Source organism: Podarcis pityusensis, assembly GCF_964106645.2.
Source record: "Podarcis pityusensis genome assembly, chromosome: 13".
Taxonomy (NCBI): Eukaryota; Metazoa; Chordata; class Lepidosauria; order Squamata; family Lacertidae; genus Podarcis; species Podarcis pityusensis.
The window spans coordinates 5,034,819-5,048,743 of NC_138038.1; the positions used below are offsets into that span (position 1 = coordinate 5,034,819).

The following is a 13,925-nucleotide window of genomic DNA, read 5'->3' on the forward strand; positions in this document are numbered from 1 at the left end:
TACGTAGTACCTACCTATTCAAATTTAAATTCAAATAAACAAGATTTCTTCACAGTTGCGCTTTTATGAAAAAAGTGCACAATTGTAATATGACTAAATATATATTGCTCAAATATTAAATTGGCTGTGCGTATCTGAAAATGCTCATTATGGAAAAGAACACATATGGTGTAAATAAGGTGCTTTTCTTGAAAAGTGTTTGATCACCGGAAAAAGATGAGCCATGCTGCCACACCAATATGATACCAATTTTCACAAAACGTTGTAATTCATCTCTGTATTAATTCCTGCAGTGGAAATATGGATTTTCTGGTCATGTGGTGGGGGGAGATTTCCCACAACAAAAATATTGTGCAATGTTTTTTCTAGGGCCCTTTCTGATAGTTGTCTCAAGACTACAAAATAGTTCTGGCCTTCCAGATGGAGTGGATAACAAGACTGCATACTTTCAAAAGAGAAGTGGTGGGACTTCCAGCGAGGCAAGCACTGGGAAACACTGGCTGCATGGGGATGGATGTGATCTGTTATTTGTTCATGGCTTGGGGGGGGGGGGGGTCCGTTATAAAATCTTGAGGTTTGATGCCCTTGTATTATGTTTTTGTGCAACAGTGACACCATGGAACCCTGAATCCATAGTTTCAACGGGCAAGGATTGGATGTGTGTGTGTGTGTGTGTGTAAAACAAAATTTGCTTATCCCTTGACTCTGAGTGGTTCTTGACAGTTGCTTGCATGGGGGAATCCCCTGTAAAACCTCATAAGATGCAGGAGGAGTCATGCCCTAGAACATGACTCCTGCCAGCTGAGAGAGCTCAGTCTACAGACCATGAGACTCTTGATCTCAGGGTTGTGGGTTGAGCCCCATGTTGGGGGAACAGATCCTTTCACTGCAGGGTGTTGGACCGGATGACCCCCCTGGTCCCTTCCAGCTGTGCAATTCTATGACTTTGGCTTGCCAGCTGTTTCTGAACTACAACTCCCATCAGCACCAGCAAGCATAGTTGGTGGCCAGAGATAATGGGAGTTCTAATTCAGAATCAGCTGGCAGGCCAAAAGTGCTTTTGATGCCATGGGTCGAGTCCAGGATTTGTAATGTTTATGCTTCAGCCTGTGAAGGCAGGAGTGACACGTGTTTGATTTTGTGGGGGAGAATCCTATTACGTATAAAACTCACCCAGGTTCACGGGTCAAGCTCCACGTTTTGTGTTGAAGCAGGGAAGACATGCGATCTTTGGATTGTAGATTTTTGGGAGGGATGCGTGTCTATGAGCGTAGCCAGAATTTGTGGGGACACACACACACACACACAAGCATTTCTTGGGGGGCGGCAAACCTCAATTTCTAATTGCTTTATATTGATTTTGATTGATAGAGGGGGGCAGCCGTCCCCCTACTCCCCCCCCCATTGGCCAGGCCCGTGTGTGTGTTTGTGTTTCCCTATGTAAAAGCAAAAAAGACCACGTTTCCCATGGACTGGGTCCCACACTGGTCCAGCCAGCGATGGCGACGGGAAGGCGCTCTGCACATGCTCCTGAGCCCCCTTTCCCTGCCGCCTCACCGTGGGGAGGGCGCTCTGCACATGTTCAGAGCCCTCTCCTCCCCCCCGCTCCCTCCTGCGCTGAGGAAACCGGTTCCGGGGACTGCGCCCCTCCAGCCCGGAGAGCAGCGGGAGCGGAGGCGGCGGAGGCGCCGGCGCACGGAAGACGAAGCAGCCCGGCTCCAGTCAGGGGGCCGCCGCCGCCGCCATGGCCGCGCGTGCTGCCGCCTTGCTGGGGCTGGTTCTGCTGGCCGGGCCCGCGCCGTCCTCCTCGTCGTGGGGCAGCCCGGCGGGCGGGGGCGGCGGGGGCCGCGGGAGGGACGCCGACCCCGGCGGGGCCCAGGCGGGCGAGCAGCGGCAGCGCCACGACTCCTCCTACGGCACCTTCGCCGGCGAGTTCTACGACATGCGCTTCCTCTCGGACGAGGGTGAGGGGCCCGGGCCGGCCCGGGGACGCAGCCGGGCGGGAGAGGGGCTTCGGAGGAGAGCGAGGCCGCCCCCCGGCGGGAAGGCCTTCCGGCGCCGGCTCCCTTCGCCCCCTTCGCCCCTTCAGGGCTCCTCGGGCCCGCCGCTCGGAGCCCCGCAAACAGCCCGCGGGGATCCCCCGGGAAAGCGGGCGCCGGAGGGCGGGAGAGGCGAACCGACGCCTCCCGGAACTCCCGGGACCAGCCTGTTCAGAAAGGGCCCTGGCTGGATCTGGCCAAAGGCCCCATTATTATTATTATTATTATTATTATTATTACTTTTTCTGGGTACACGGGGTGGGGTACTTTTTTCTGGGGGTACACATACTCCTAAACATTTTGTGAATCTGTTTGGCCTCATTGAGGGGCAGTATATAGCCCAATGGTTGCCATCAATTTGATTTGAATTAATTTTATAATGAAATGATTTTAGAATGTTGTATTATTTTATTGTTGTTAGCTGCCCTGAGCCCGGCTTTGGCTGAGGAGGGCAGGATATAAATAAAATTTATTATTATTATTTCAGTATGAGTAGGAAAAGGAGAGTATCCCTAAACATTTTTTAAGAAAAAAAGATGATGATGATGATGATGATGATGTTTTTCCCTAACGGGAACTCAAGGAGGCTTGTGGATCAAAATAAGAACGCCTTAAAACAAGGGGGAGAGCAAACCCCCCAAATAACAAAGCAATTAAACTATATATGCCAGGATTATATCTCTCTATCCTGGCAGTTTGGTTTATTATATGTTTATTATATTCTGCCACATATTTAATTTTTTGCTTTGATTCTTCAAGGTTACCCTTTACAGATCAAAATAAGAATGCCTTAAAACGAGGGGGAGAGCGAACCCCAAAATTAACAAAACAATTAAACATTAACAAATTAAAACTATATACGCCAGGGTTATATCTGTCTTATCTATCTATTCTGGCAGTTTGGATTATATATGCCCTGCCTCCCGCCCCCTAAAATAAAGAACGGCTAAAAACAAGTGGTGAGGAGCAACCCAAATTTTAAAAAATTTAAACATTGATAGAATTGGAACTATATATGCCAGGACAAAACTTACTTATATGAAAGTTTATTCTTTAAAAGAAAGTATATTCTGCCACATATTTAATTATTTGTTTTGATTCTTCAAGGTTATCCTTTTCCTACTGCTCCTCCAGTGGATCCATTTGCAAAAATTAAAGTGGATGACTGTGGGAAAACAAAAGGATGCTTTAGGTTGGTATGAAACATGTTTGCTTTTAAGTTTATAAATGCTGACATTCTGGCTCCCAAACATGTGCTGTCCATGAATTGTTTATATAAATGTTTAATACTAGTATATATCTATGGCTGTTACATTGCAATCTTGAGTCCAATGACATGCATGTTTACTGGAATTTGAAATATATTTTCCACTTAAGAACTCTTGTTTGCCAAACCTTATTTATTTTTTAAATATGTTTTTATTGTCTATTGCTTGTGTTTCACTACTGTGAACTCCTTTAGCGGGAAGGGTGGTATAGAAATGCAATCAATCCATCCATCCATCCATCCATCCATCCATCAGTCAATCAGTACATTTATTAAATTACCTATGTACTACCTTTTGGCGCATAGCCTACCCAAAGTTTTCTGTTTTCATAAAAACACAATCCATATAAAAATATCTCTTTTTTCTGGGGTAACCAAAATAACGAGACCGTATTACAGAAGCTATTGATAACCTTTCAGCTAGTAGTAGCCAGGTTCGAAGTTGCAAAAAACTGGAATATGACTGAGATGTGAATGATTGATGCCTGAACTTAAGAGGTTATGGCACACAGCCATTGGACAGAAAGTTGCATTTAATTTAAGACTGGCAAAGACTAAAGTAATGATGATGGGCTCCTGTGTGACTTGGAACTTGTTTGCAGTATACATGAAGGAATTCATGGCACTTGCCATACCAGCTTTGTTTCTTAAACTCAGATCGAGATTAACGCCTAAAGAAATTCCCCAAGTCTACTTTTGCTAAAAATATGGATGGCCCAAATGTTTAGGTGGACCTTATTTGACAGATTGGTGTTGTATGGTGTCGTTGTAACTACCTGCTTCGTATCGTCAGCTTTTTAGTTGTATCTCTAAATGCTCAAAAAAGTTTAAAAACATAGAGACATACAGTATGTGTTCTAGATATTTAATGCTAATAAACTGTTTCTTCTTCTTTTGATGTAACCCACTGTGCAACCCCAGGATGATGGATGAAATATAAATCTCAAAAATAAATAAATAAATGAATGAATGAATGAATGATGGAAAACTGTTCATTTTGACAGTGTAGACAAAATTGATTGATGATCTGGCCTACCTGGGTGTAGAAAACAAGAATAGCATCATCTACATGGATAACAATTGAAGGATAACCTTAAGAGCAGAATGGAAACAACTTAGTTTGTTGTTTTCATTTTAAAATGCTTACATTGGAAAAGGATCTCGGAGACTTAATCACATTTTTAAAAAATAAATAGGCTTTTCTGTATCTCAGCCAATCAGAACTGTCTCCTTAAGTCTTTCATTCAAGAAATTTAGTATAAATTGTTTTTCCAGTAATACCAGCTCAGCTTAATAGGATATTCTTCGCTGCCAAACTTAAATGTTGCTAAGAACTTTTTTTAAAAAAACGTTTGTAGTGGTGTACTTAAGATTATATCAGGAAATACTTTAGCTTTAGACCCTTTCTTGATTTTACTGAATGTAATTGAGGAAATTATGTACAGTGTATTGATTGCTGTGGTGAGTTATGGATGAAGCACTGGAAAGCCCCTCAACCTCTAGCAGTTTGGAAGTGGCAATTGAAATGACTAGATTCGGCTGAAATTGACAAATTAACAGAAGCAATTAATATAGGAGAAGAGTCTTGCAATGCACCAATGTCACAAATGAATAGATTAATAGTTTAGTAGAATATACATTGCCATTGCATTAAGCTAAACTTCATTTTGTGATCTTTGTCACCGATACTTTATGTTTTGGGTTTTTTGTTTACCCCATTTTCAGCGATATATGATCAATGTTTTTGCAAATTTTATGTAATAATATTAGTAATATTAGTTCTTGATGAGGTTAAGAGAAAGGGCCTTGTCCGATGTGGAATCCGGATTATGAATTCTGTCTCCAGGTATATTTGGTAGACCTTCCCAACATCCATTTTTTAAGTGTGCATTAAAACTGTTCAGTCATTCTTATTCTCTTTGGAATTTCTGCTCTTCTGTTTTTATTCTTTTGGTTTTGTTGATTTATAGTTTGATTAGACACACTCTTTTTATTTTAAGATTTTGTAAGTAGGCATAGTGCCAAGAGAAGTGGATTACACCTTTTTAATACAAGTAATAAAAATAATAAAGTCATTTTGGGACATTTGTGAAACTACTTCCTCATTCAGCTAAATCGCTGTGCTAGTGCAATGATTAGTGCTAACGCAATGGGACTCCATCCCCAAGTATATGTCTGGAAGATTGGGGAAACCCCCATGATGAATTTGGGTGGTGAAGGTTCCATTATCCTAATGGATACTGCAACTTAGCACTATGTTGAATATAACCCTAAGTTACTATAAAAAGTAATTCATGATTTGCTAAATAATAAAAACACCAGAGGCCCAATCTAGAGACATTTAGGCTTGGGTATCTCTATATGATGCCTACATTTGTGTGCTTAATATTGCTGTCCTATGCAGGCTCAGTGATTGGACTGCAGTGCTATTTGCCATAGATTTCCATCAGACAACCCTAAGTCAGTAGCAAATTTTTCAGCTGGATTGAAAGTACAGGTAGACTTAAACAGAAACGTTCCTTGTATATCTCTGAATTATAGGCAGTGGTTTTTTTGTCTCCTCTGTCACATGTAGGTATGGGAAACCAGGATGTAATGCAGAGACTTGTGACTACTTTCTCAGTTACCGCAGAATAGGAGCTGACATGGAGTTTGAACTGAGTGCCGAGACAGATGGTTGGGTAGCTGTGGGATTTTCCTCTGATAAGAAAATGGTAAGGTGGTGTTAATAATAACGAAGCACTGATTCATTTTTGAGAAAGAAAGGACATATGAATAAAAATTAAGTTAATGCATTGATTTGCACAATTGTATACTTGGACATGAAATGGTAAGTTAGAAAAGTGTTAAAAGTAAAACGTTTCCATTTTATGCCCAAGGTCCACTTGTTTGATGTTAGACTGGGTGCTCAAGCAATGGGGAATGAAAACAGAAGAGAGGGCAATCCTTTTATGCCATTCTTGATGTTGGACAGGCCCTTTCTCTTTTTAAATTTTTTAAAAATTGATTTTCAGGTAGTTAAAAAATAAATAAATCCCTAGAAGTAAAGTACAAAATATGACAATGTCATAAGCATATTGTACAACTTTCGTATTTGTCAAGGGTGCCCACAAACACCAAATTAATAGTGCCCCCAAGCGCTTTGAAAAAATAAGACTCACATTGTCCATCAAAGCAGATGGCAAAGATTATTGGAATTGTTTGAGGGATATATGAAATAAAGAGCTCTTTTCTCTTTGTCTGATGAACACCCTCTCTATTTCTACCATAATTTACCACCACCGTGTTAGGGTTGCTTAGGGAGTTGCTATGGATGGTGTGTGCTCAGTGTCAGGGAATTCTTTGGGCACAGATGGAAAGAAAGTTGTGAAGCATCAGCACATGTGAATGGCCAAACAGTAAGAAGGCTTTTGCTTATCCAGGCCTGGTATAAATAAATAGCAGAAGGCCTGGTCAACAGAACAGTGCATTTCAGGCTTGAATGCCCCCACCTTTCAGTTCAATGTTGAGATTTGAAGTCTGGAGCTAGAGATCACAGCCTCCGAACATGGACTTGCTAGTCAGCAACTGGGGGGTACTTGGTACTTGTCTAGTGGCAAAAATCTGCTTTAAAGCATCTCAGATGAAGCTGTAAAGCACTGTGGAGCGTTGTGTCAGCCCGAGGAACATACCCTTCTCGCCAGTCTTCTGCCAGTTACATGCCAGTAGTGGGCGGGGCCAGAGACAAGGTGGGCAGAGCAATACGTCTAAATTTTGCCTGTGTGCAACTGGATAGTTTCTACGCACCCACACACATCCTGCTCTAGCTTGTCTCTAGAAAGTAAACATTACTAATTATTTTTACTAAGCAGCATGCAGATAGGAGTAGAAAATAGGAATAGGGGGGAAAAAACCCTTTGATGCTTCACAGCTTTTCTCTGAGATCACATTTTCCAGAACACAGAATACTCACCCATTTGCTTAGTCATGGGGCCAGACTTGCCATGTTCATGCATACAGCATAGCAGCAGAGTTAAAAGCAACGTGCATTTTACCTTTGTGTGCTCGGTCAGTAGAGGCATTTCTGTCCCAACTCTTCTGTTATTGGAGGTGGGTTGGGAGAAAAGTGCTTGGGGTGATGGACCTTGGGAAGCATTCAACTTCCCTCACGCAGACACCAATTTGATGTCAAACTTGGATTTGCCTACCCTGACTTGCACATGAACAAGGCAGCTACATGGACAGCAAATAGATATAACAGGAGTAGCCCTATTTTAATCCCTAGAAAAGTCATAAAAAGAGAAATGTTGGAAATGCCTGTTTTCAGCCTTACTTCTTGGTATCTCTTGGGTAACCCATTACTGTTATGAGTAGAGTATAGCTGGCAGAATCTAGGCAGGGGGTAAGTATCTGTATAAATCAGGAAGAACTTTCTGACAGAATCAGCCTATATATACACCCTTGTGCAAATTAATTGAAACAAAGCATGTTTTCTATCTTACTCGTAATCCTGTACTCAAAACAAACACAAAAAGTCAGTTGATGATTATGGTGTTGGAAGCCAGCAGCCAATAGAAGGAATGATGCGCTTGCCACAATATATTGAGGTTCTACGAAAGAGAGTTATTCCAGAGCTGGAAAAGCGGTATCTTGACGGTACTGGGATATTGCAGCAGGATCTAGCCCCCTGTCACACATCAAAAATGGTGAAGAAATTCATGACAGAGCAGCAAATACAGGTACTTGATTGGCCAGGGAATTCCCTGGACGTAAATCCCATTGAGAATTTGTGGGCTATATGCAAAAGTCGCCTCCGTGCTGTAGACTGTACGGCTATGGAGAAGCTCATTCAGGCGCTGATTCAAGTGTGGTACAGGCATCCGAAAATCAACAGTGACTGTTCGAAACTAGTAGACTCCATGCCAAACCGTGTTCAGATGCTGCTTAAAAATAGCAGAGGTCCTATCTGTTACTAATGTATGTATATGTGAGTTTTGTACATGTATATGTGAGTTTTGTACAATAAACTACATTGTTTCTTTCAATTAATTTGCACAAGGGTGTAGTAGGGACACCTCTTCCTGCTTAAGGATTTGTTACTGTTAAAGGTTTGTCTGTGATTTGAAGATCTCATGTGAACAATTCCTTCGTTTCTAATGGGTACAGGTGATGTCACAGTGGAATCCTTATTTTGGTTTCTCCATTTAGGGTGGAGATGATGTCATGGCTTGTGTTCACGATGACAATGGAAGAGTCAGAATACATCACTTCTACAATGTTGGACAGTGGGCAAAAGAAATCCCAAGAAATCCTGCTAGAGACGAAGAGGGTCTTTTTGAAAACAACCGTGTAACATGTCGATTCAAGCGTCCTGTGAAGGTTCCCAGAGATGAAACTATTGTAGATCTTCATCTGAGCTGGTATTATTTATTTGCTTGGGGCCCAGCAATTCAGGGTAAGTTGTTCTTCTTTTGAGTTTCTAATTAACTGCAGTTAATTTAAAGCAGCAGTGTTTTCCAGTAGGAATGCATGAAGTTAGCAATATCTAATCCATCATGTATTCACCATAAGCAGAACTAATTCCATTCCACTGTAGTTTGCATGATTTGTATTTAAGCTGTCATTGCTATGCTTTATTTTTTAGTTCATGATGTCACTTGAAGAAGTTACATAGCACTCCAGAATTATTGTAGTTTTGTCTCTTCTCTCAATCCAAAGCATGTTCGCTCAACCTTATTAGGGAGATTTCCCCAATAAGTAAGTATACTTAGGTTTTTATTGTAAAGAACTCAGTTCCTTGCACTATGCCTATATGCTGGCAAGGAGACCTTCACGTTCCCAGGAATTGGCAGCTGTTACAGATCTATGCATAGCTTTCTTTGCTGTAAGAAGATACCTCGCAAAGGACCAAGCCATACCAGACTACCTTGCTACCGTCTTTGTTGTAGGAATGCATGCTTTCCTTTGCACATTAAAAAAAGAGCAAAATACAGTGGAACCTCAGGTTGCGAATGTGATCCGTGTGGGAGGCAGGTTTGCAACACGCAGCGCTGCATCTGCACACGTGCAGCTCGCGATTTGGTGTTTCTGTGCATATGTAAAGGGCGATTTAGTGCTTCTGCACATGCGCGAGCGCCAAAACCCGGAAGTAACCCATTCTGGTACTTCCGGGTTCGGTGTGGTGCGCAACCCGAAGATGCGTAACCTGAAGCGTCTGTAACCCGAGGTACCACTGTATTGGATCAGACTGACCATTTTGAATGCTAGCTAGTTAGCGAGAAATAGAGTTAACATCTTAAGCAACCCTGCTCAATTTCTTGCTCTCTGTTCTTTAACTATTTTAGGTTCTATAACTAGGCATGACATAGATTCTCCACCTGTCTCGGAGCGTGTGGTCAGTATTTACAAGTATGAAGATATTTTTATGCCGTCAGCTGCCTATCAGACCTTCTCTTCTCCATTCTGCTTGTTGCTTATTGTTGCATTGACATTCTATTTATTGATGGGAACCCCATGACGACTGCAAACAGAGACCATTTGTTAGTGAGCATTGCTCAGGACAGGAGCTTTTTCTATTGGAAATGGTATCACTGGACACTTAGTTATTCATTGGCAGCTTGAGCTCCTCTGCTACCTGAGCCATAGTTGTGTGCCAAACAGTCACGATATTTGAGAATAATCAAGGAACAATTGTAATTGGCAGAACATTTTTAGTAGATATATAACTTGTTTCATGAAAGATTAAGGCTGCGTTCCTTTTACTTACTAGGGAGAAAGCCTAGCCGAACACAGCATGACTTACTTCTGAGTAGACATAGAAAGGACTGCATTGTTAAACCTATGGGTGTGATGGTGAATTATTATGAGAAACACGTAAATTCTATTTCCTAACTCTAAATTACATTTAATTGAGTAAATAAAAAATAGAAATATATCATATTTCATGAGATTATTTAGGTAATATATGTTTAAATACTTACAATTTAAGTGTCTGGTCCCAGAGTCAAAATAATGTTAATTATTTTTTTACCTTCCCAAATAAAATTGTGCATCAGCTTAAGTATTTACAGGGCTCTAAAACAAGTCAGTATTAAAAATTATCTTTTGGGAAATGATAGAAGATAATCATTATTCAGCCAAGAAAATAACTTTTCTATCTGAAAAAGTCACCAACAGACCATTTTAAGAAAATGGCCACATTTTGCCTAATTTATTATTATTATTATTATTTTAAATCTATGCTACTGGGAAGGGGGGCTGAGAGGTTGGTGGATCTTGGAGAACTTCCTTCTCTGCAGGCAGCAAAGGAAGCTCATCCACAAATGCCGTCTTGTTCGCTCCTCCACTGTTGTTGCTCTGACAGCAGTGGGGGCTGAGAAAGGGATATACTAGGTTGGAGGCGTGAAACCAATGGGAAGGGAACCATTTTAATAATGTGTGAAGGGGAAAAGGGGAAAGAAAAGGTCATTTACCCCCAACTAAAACTAAAGCAAGTCCGGCAGGGCTTAGGAAATTATAGTTCCTCTGCCCCCTTCAAATTGTTTCATAGGCAAAAGTAGTGCCATTGGAAAAGTGAAAATAATAGCTAAGTTTCCAGTATGGAGTGTACATTTTCTGGAAAAAGCAGCACTATATGAGGTAAGTGACTTAAAAGAAGATGTTTACATGTGTATATATTTTGACACAATTTGTGTTCAGTTTCTTATGTATGCATAAATGTGAAGCAAGTGAATGAAGAAAAAAAGAACCCTTTTATCTTGTATTTTTCCTTTATTTGAAATGATATCTCCAAGGGTACGGAAATATAATTTATGTTGCTGACATGGAATCAATATAAAGGAACGACTTGTTCCTCAGAACTATGAATGAACTAAAAAGTGTATTTGAACTAAATGTGTATTTCTACAAAATGTTCAGTACATGGAAATGTAAAAAGAGGTCAGTATTATGTTAGATTTACTGTGTGAAATATGAGTGACAAAAAATAAGTAAAGATAATTTGATGCAGTTTGCATTCTGACTTTCTTTTGTTAGGCTTTATACCTCACAAACATTTGCTTAAAACAACTATGATCTCAGAGCATTTGAAGCATCATCTCCTTGGTGTATAACACACACACACCCTCCGCCAAATGAAGTAAAAAAATGAGTTTGTTTTTAGTACATGTACAGAGGAAGCCAGGCTGAAAGAGGAAGTGGAGGAGTTAGTAGCCAGCAACAGTCAAACGTAGCTCATTGCAGCTTCTGTGAGCTTGTGAACAGGGGCATTTAGTGGGGGAGTTTAAGGGGGAGATCCAGAGTACTGGGGGGTCAAGGGAGCTGCTGCAGTGACCTGCAACATCCGTGCCATGTTTGTCTTTCTGCCGGAGAATATGCAAGCTGGTTGTTTTGCTGGAAGAGAAGGTGCAGCAACTTGTGACCCACCTAGCCCCAGCTCAAGCAACGGGACAACATGCAAAGTTTCTCGATAGAGCTGAGTCGACTGTGATGGAGCAGCAAGACAGATGGGGTGCCCCCAGGGAGGAGGAAGATTGCCCACTTCGTATGGAAGCTGCAGTTATTTACAAATCAAGAAATAGCAGCAACAAGAAATAGCATATGCCAAACCACAGAGATGCCTCCAAAATCCTCCACCTCTTGGATGCACTAATAAAAGTTATTTCCAAAAAAGATACAGCATTTGTATTCAACCCCATACCATGAGGTTCTCTGAGTAGGGGCTCATAAAATTGTAGAGTTGGAAGGGAACCTGAGAGTCATCTAGTTCAACCCCCTGCAAGGCAAGAATCTCAGCTAAAGCATCCATGACAGATGGTCATCCAACCTCTACTTAAAAACCTCCAAGGAAGGAGAGTCCACAACCTCCTGACAGAGTCTGTTCCGCTGTCCAATAGCTCTTACCATCAGAAATTTCTTCCAGATATTTAGTTGGAATTTCCTGCAGGGCTTTTTTCCAGCCGGAACTCAGGTGGGAGTCATTGCCATTATAAGAGAACAAGGGAGGTGATCATGGTGACATGGGAAGTTTCCCCCACCAGAGGGAAGATTTCCAGGACAGCATAGCAAGGCAAACCTGTGTTCAGAAGGTCAATAAAAAGTTAGAAAAAGAGGCTTCCATAAGAATGGACTACTGGATCAGACCATTGGCCCACTTTCTGAGGGAGTATGATACACTGTTGAACAGCTCTTACTGGCAGAGGGTTGGTCAGAATCTCCTTTCTTGTAACTAGAAGTCATTGGTTCAAGCCCTACCCTCCAGAGCAGGAAAAAACAAGCTTGCTCCATCTTCCATGCGACAGCCTTTGAGATATTTGAAGATGGCTATCATCTCTCCATCTCCCCTTTTTCCAAGCTAAACATAAAGGTAAGGGGACCCCAGACCATTAGGTCCAGTCGTGGATGACTCTGGGGTTGGGGTACAGCTTCTGGGTCATGTGGCCAGCATGACTAAGCCGTTTCTGGCGAACCAGAGCAGCGCACAGAAACACCATTTACCTTCCCACCGGAGCAGTACCTATTTATCTACTTGCACTTCATGCTTTGAAACTGCTAGGTTGGCAGGAGCAGGGACCGAGCAACGGGAGCTCACCCCATCACAGGGATTCGAACCGCGACCTTCTGATCAGCAAGCCCTAGGCTCTGTGGTTTAACCCACAGCGCCACCTGCGTCCCTAAGCTAAACATACCCAGCTCCTTTAACTGTTCCTCATGAGGCTTGGCTTCTAGACCCTTGATCATCTTGGTTGCCTCCTCTGCACACGTTTCAGCATGTCAATATCCTCCTTAAATTGTAGCATCCAGAACTAGACATTACTCCAGGTGTGGTCTGACCAAGGCAGAATAGAGGTGTACTATTACTTCCCTTGATCTGGACGCTACTTCTGTTGACACAGCTTAGAATAGCAGTAGCTGTTTTTGCTGCTGCTCACACTGTTGACTCATGTTAAGTTTGTGGTCCACCAAGACCCTTAGATTTATTTCACACGTACTACTAGCACTCTAAGTGTCCCCCATTTTATATTTATGCAGCTGGTTATTCCTGTCTAAGTGTAGAACCTTACACTTCCTAAAATTCATTTTGTTACTTTCAGTAGGGACAAATGTAAAGTGTACAGATACACCAAACACAGAAAAAAATGAAAAAATATTAAGGTGCCAGGCTACACAAAGTGTTCAAAAGACCTGGCTGGAACAGAAAGGTATTCATGTGGCACTGGAAAGATGCCACGGGTACACTAGGTTGGCCTTTCTAGGACAGCTGTTCCATAAAAGCCTTCTCCCTGGTTGCCCATCTTACTTCTTCAATCAATGTTCTTTAAACCTTAGGGTTAATCCAAGGATGGAGTCTGTGAGTTGGGTCTCTTGCTCAACCTACTAAGGTGCAAACATTAAGCATTGCAATATACACTGGTCCAGCTGGTGGCAGCAGCAGTCTCTGTTAAGACCCTCCCAAATCAACTGAGCCAGTTGCAATATTATTTGCAATAACTGAGCAGATTGCAATAGTCTGACCAGCAGCTGTTAACAGAAAGGATGTGTACCTACAATTTTGCCCATGGTATGATTATTTTCCACCTAGTCATTTTGATACGTTGGCACCCTATTTGCAAATTTTAACAATTCCAAAATGCTGACGTGCT

At 41.9% G+C, this 13,925-nt stretch overlaps 1 protein-coding gene across 1 annotated transcript; it reads left to right on the forward strand.

Moving 5' to 3' along the window:
• Positions 1-1,623: 1,623 nt before the first annotated feature.
• Positions 1,624-11,292, forward strand: FRRS1L (ferric chelate reductase 1 like). The gene is made up of 5 exons (XM_080977169.1): positions 1,624-1,964; positions 3,147-3,231; positions 5,882-6,020; positions 8,494-8,740; positions 9,630-11,292. Exons 1-5 carry the CDS (start codon positions 1,745-1,747, stop codon positions 9,800-9,802), a joined length of 864 nt encoding a protein of 287 aa, XP_080833295.1. The 5' UTR covers positions 1,624-1,744; the 3' UTR covers positions 9,803-11,292.
• Positions 11,293-13,925: the final 2,633 nt, after the last annotated feature.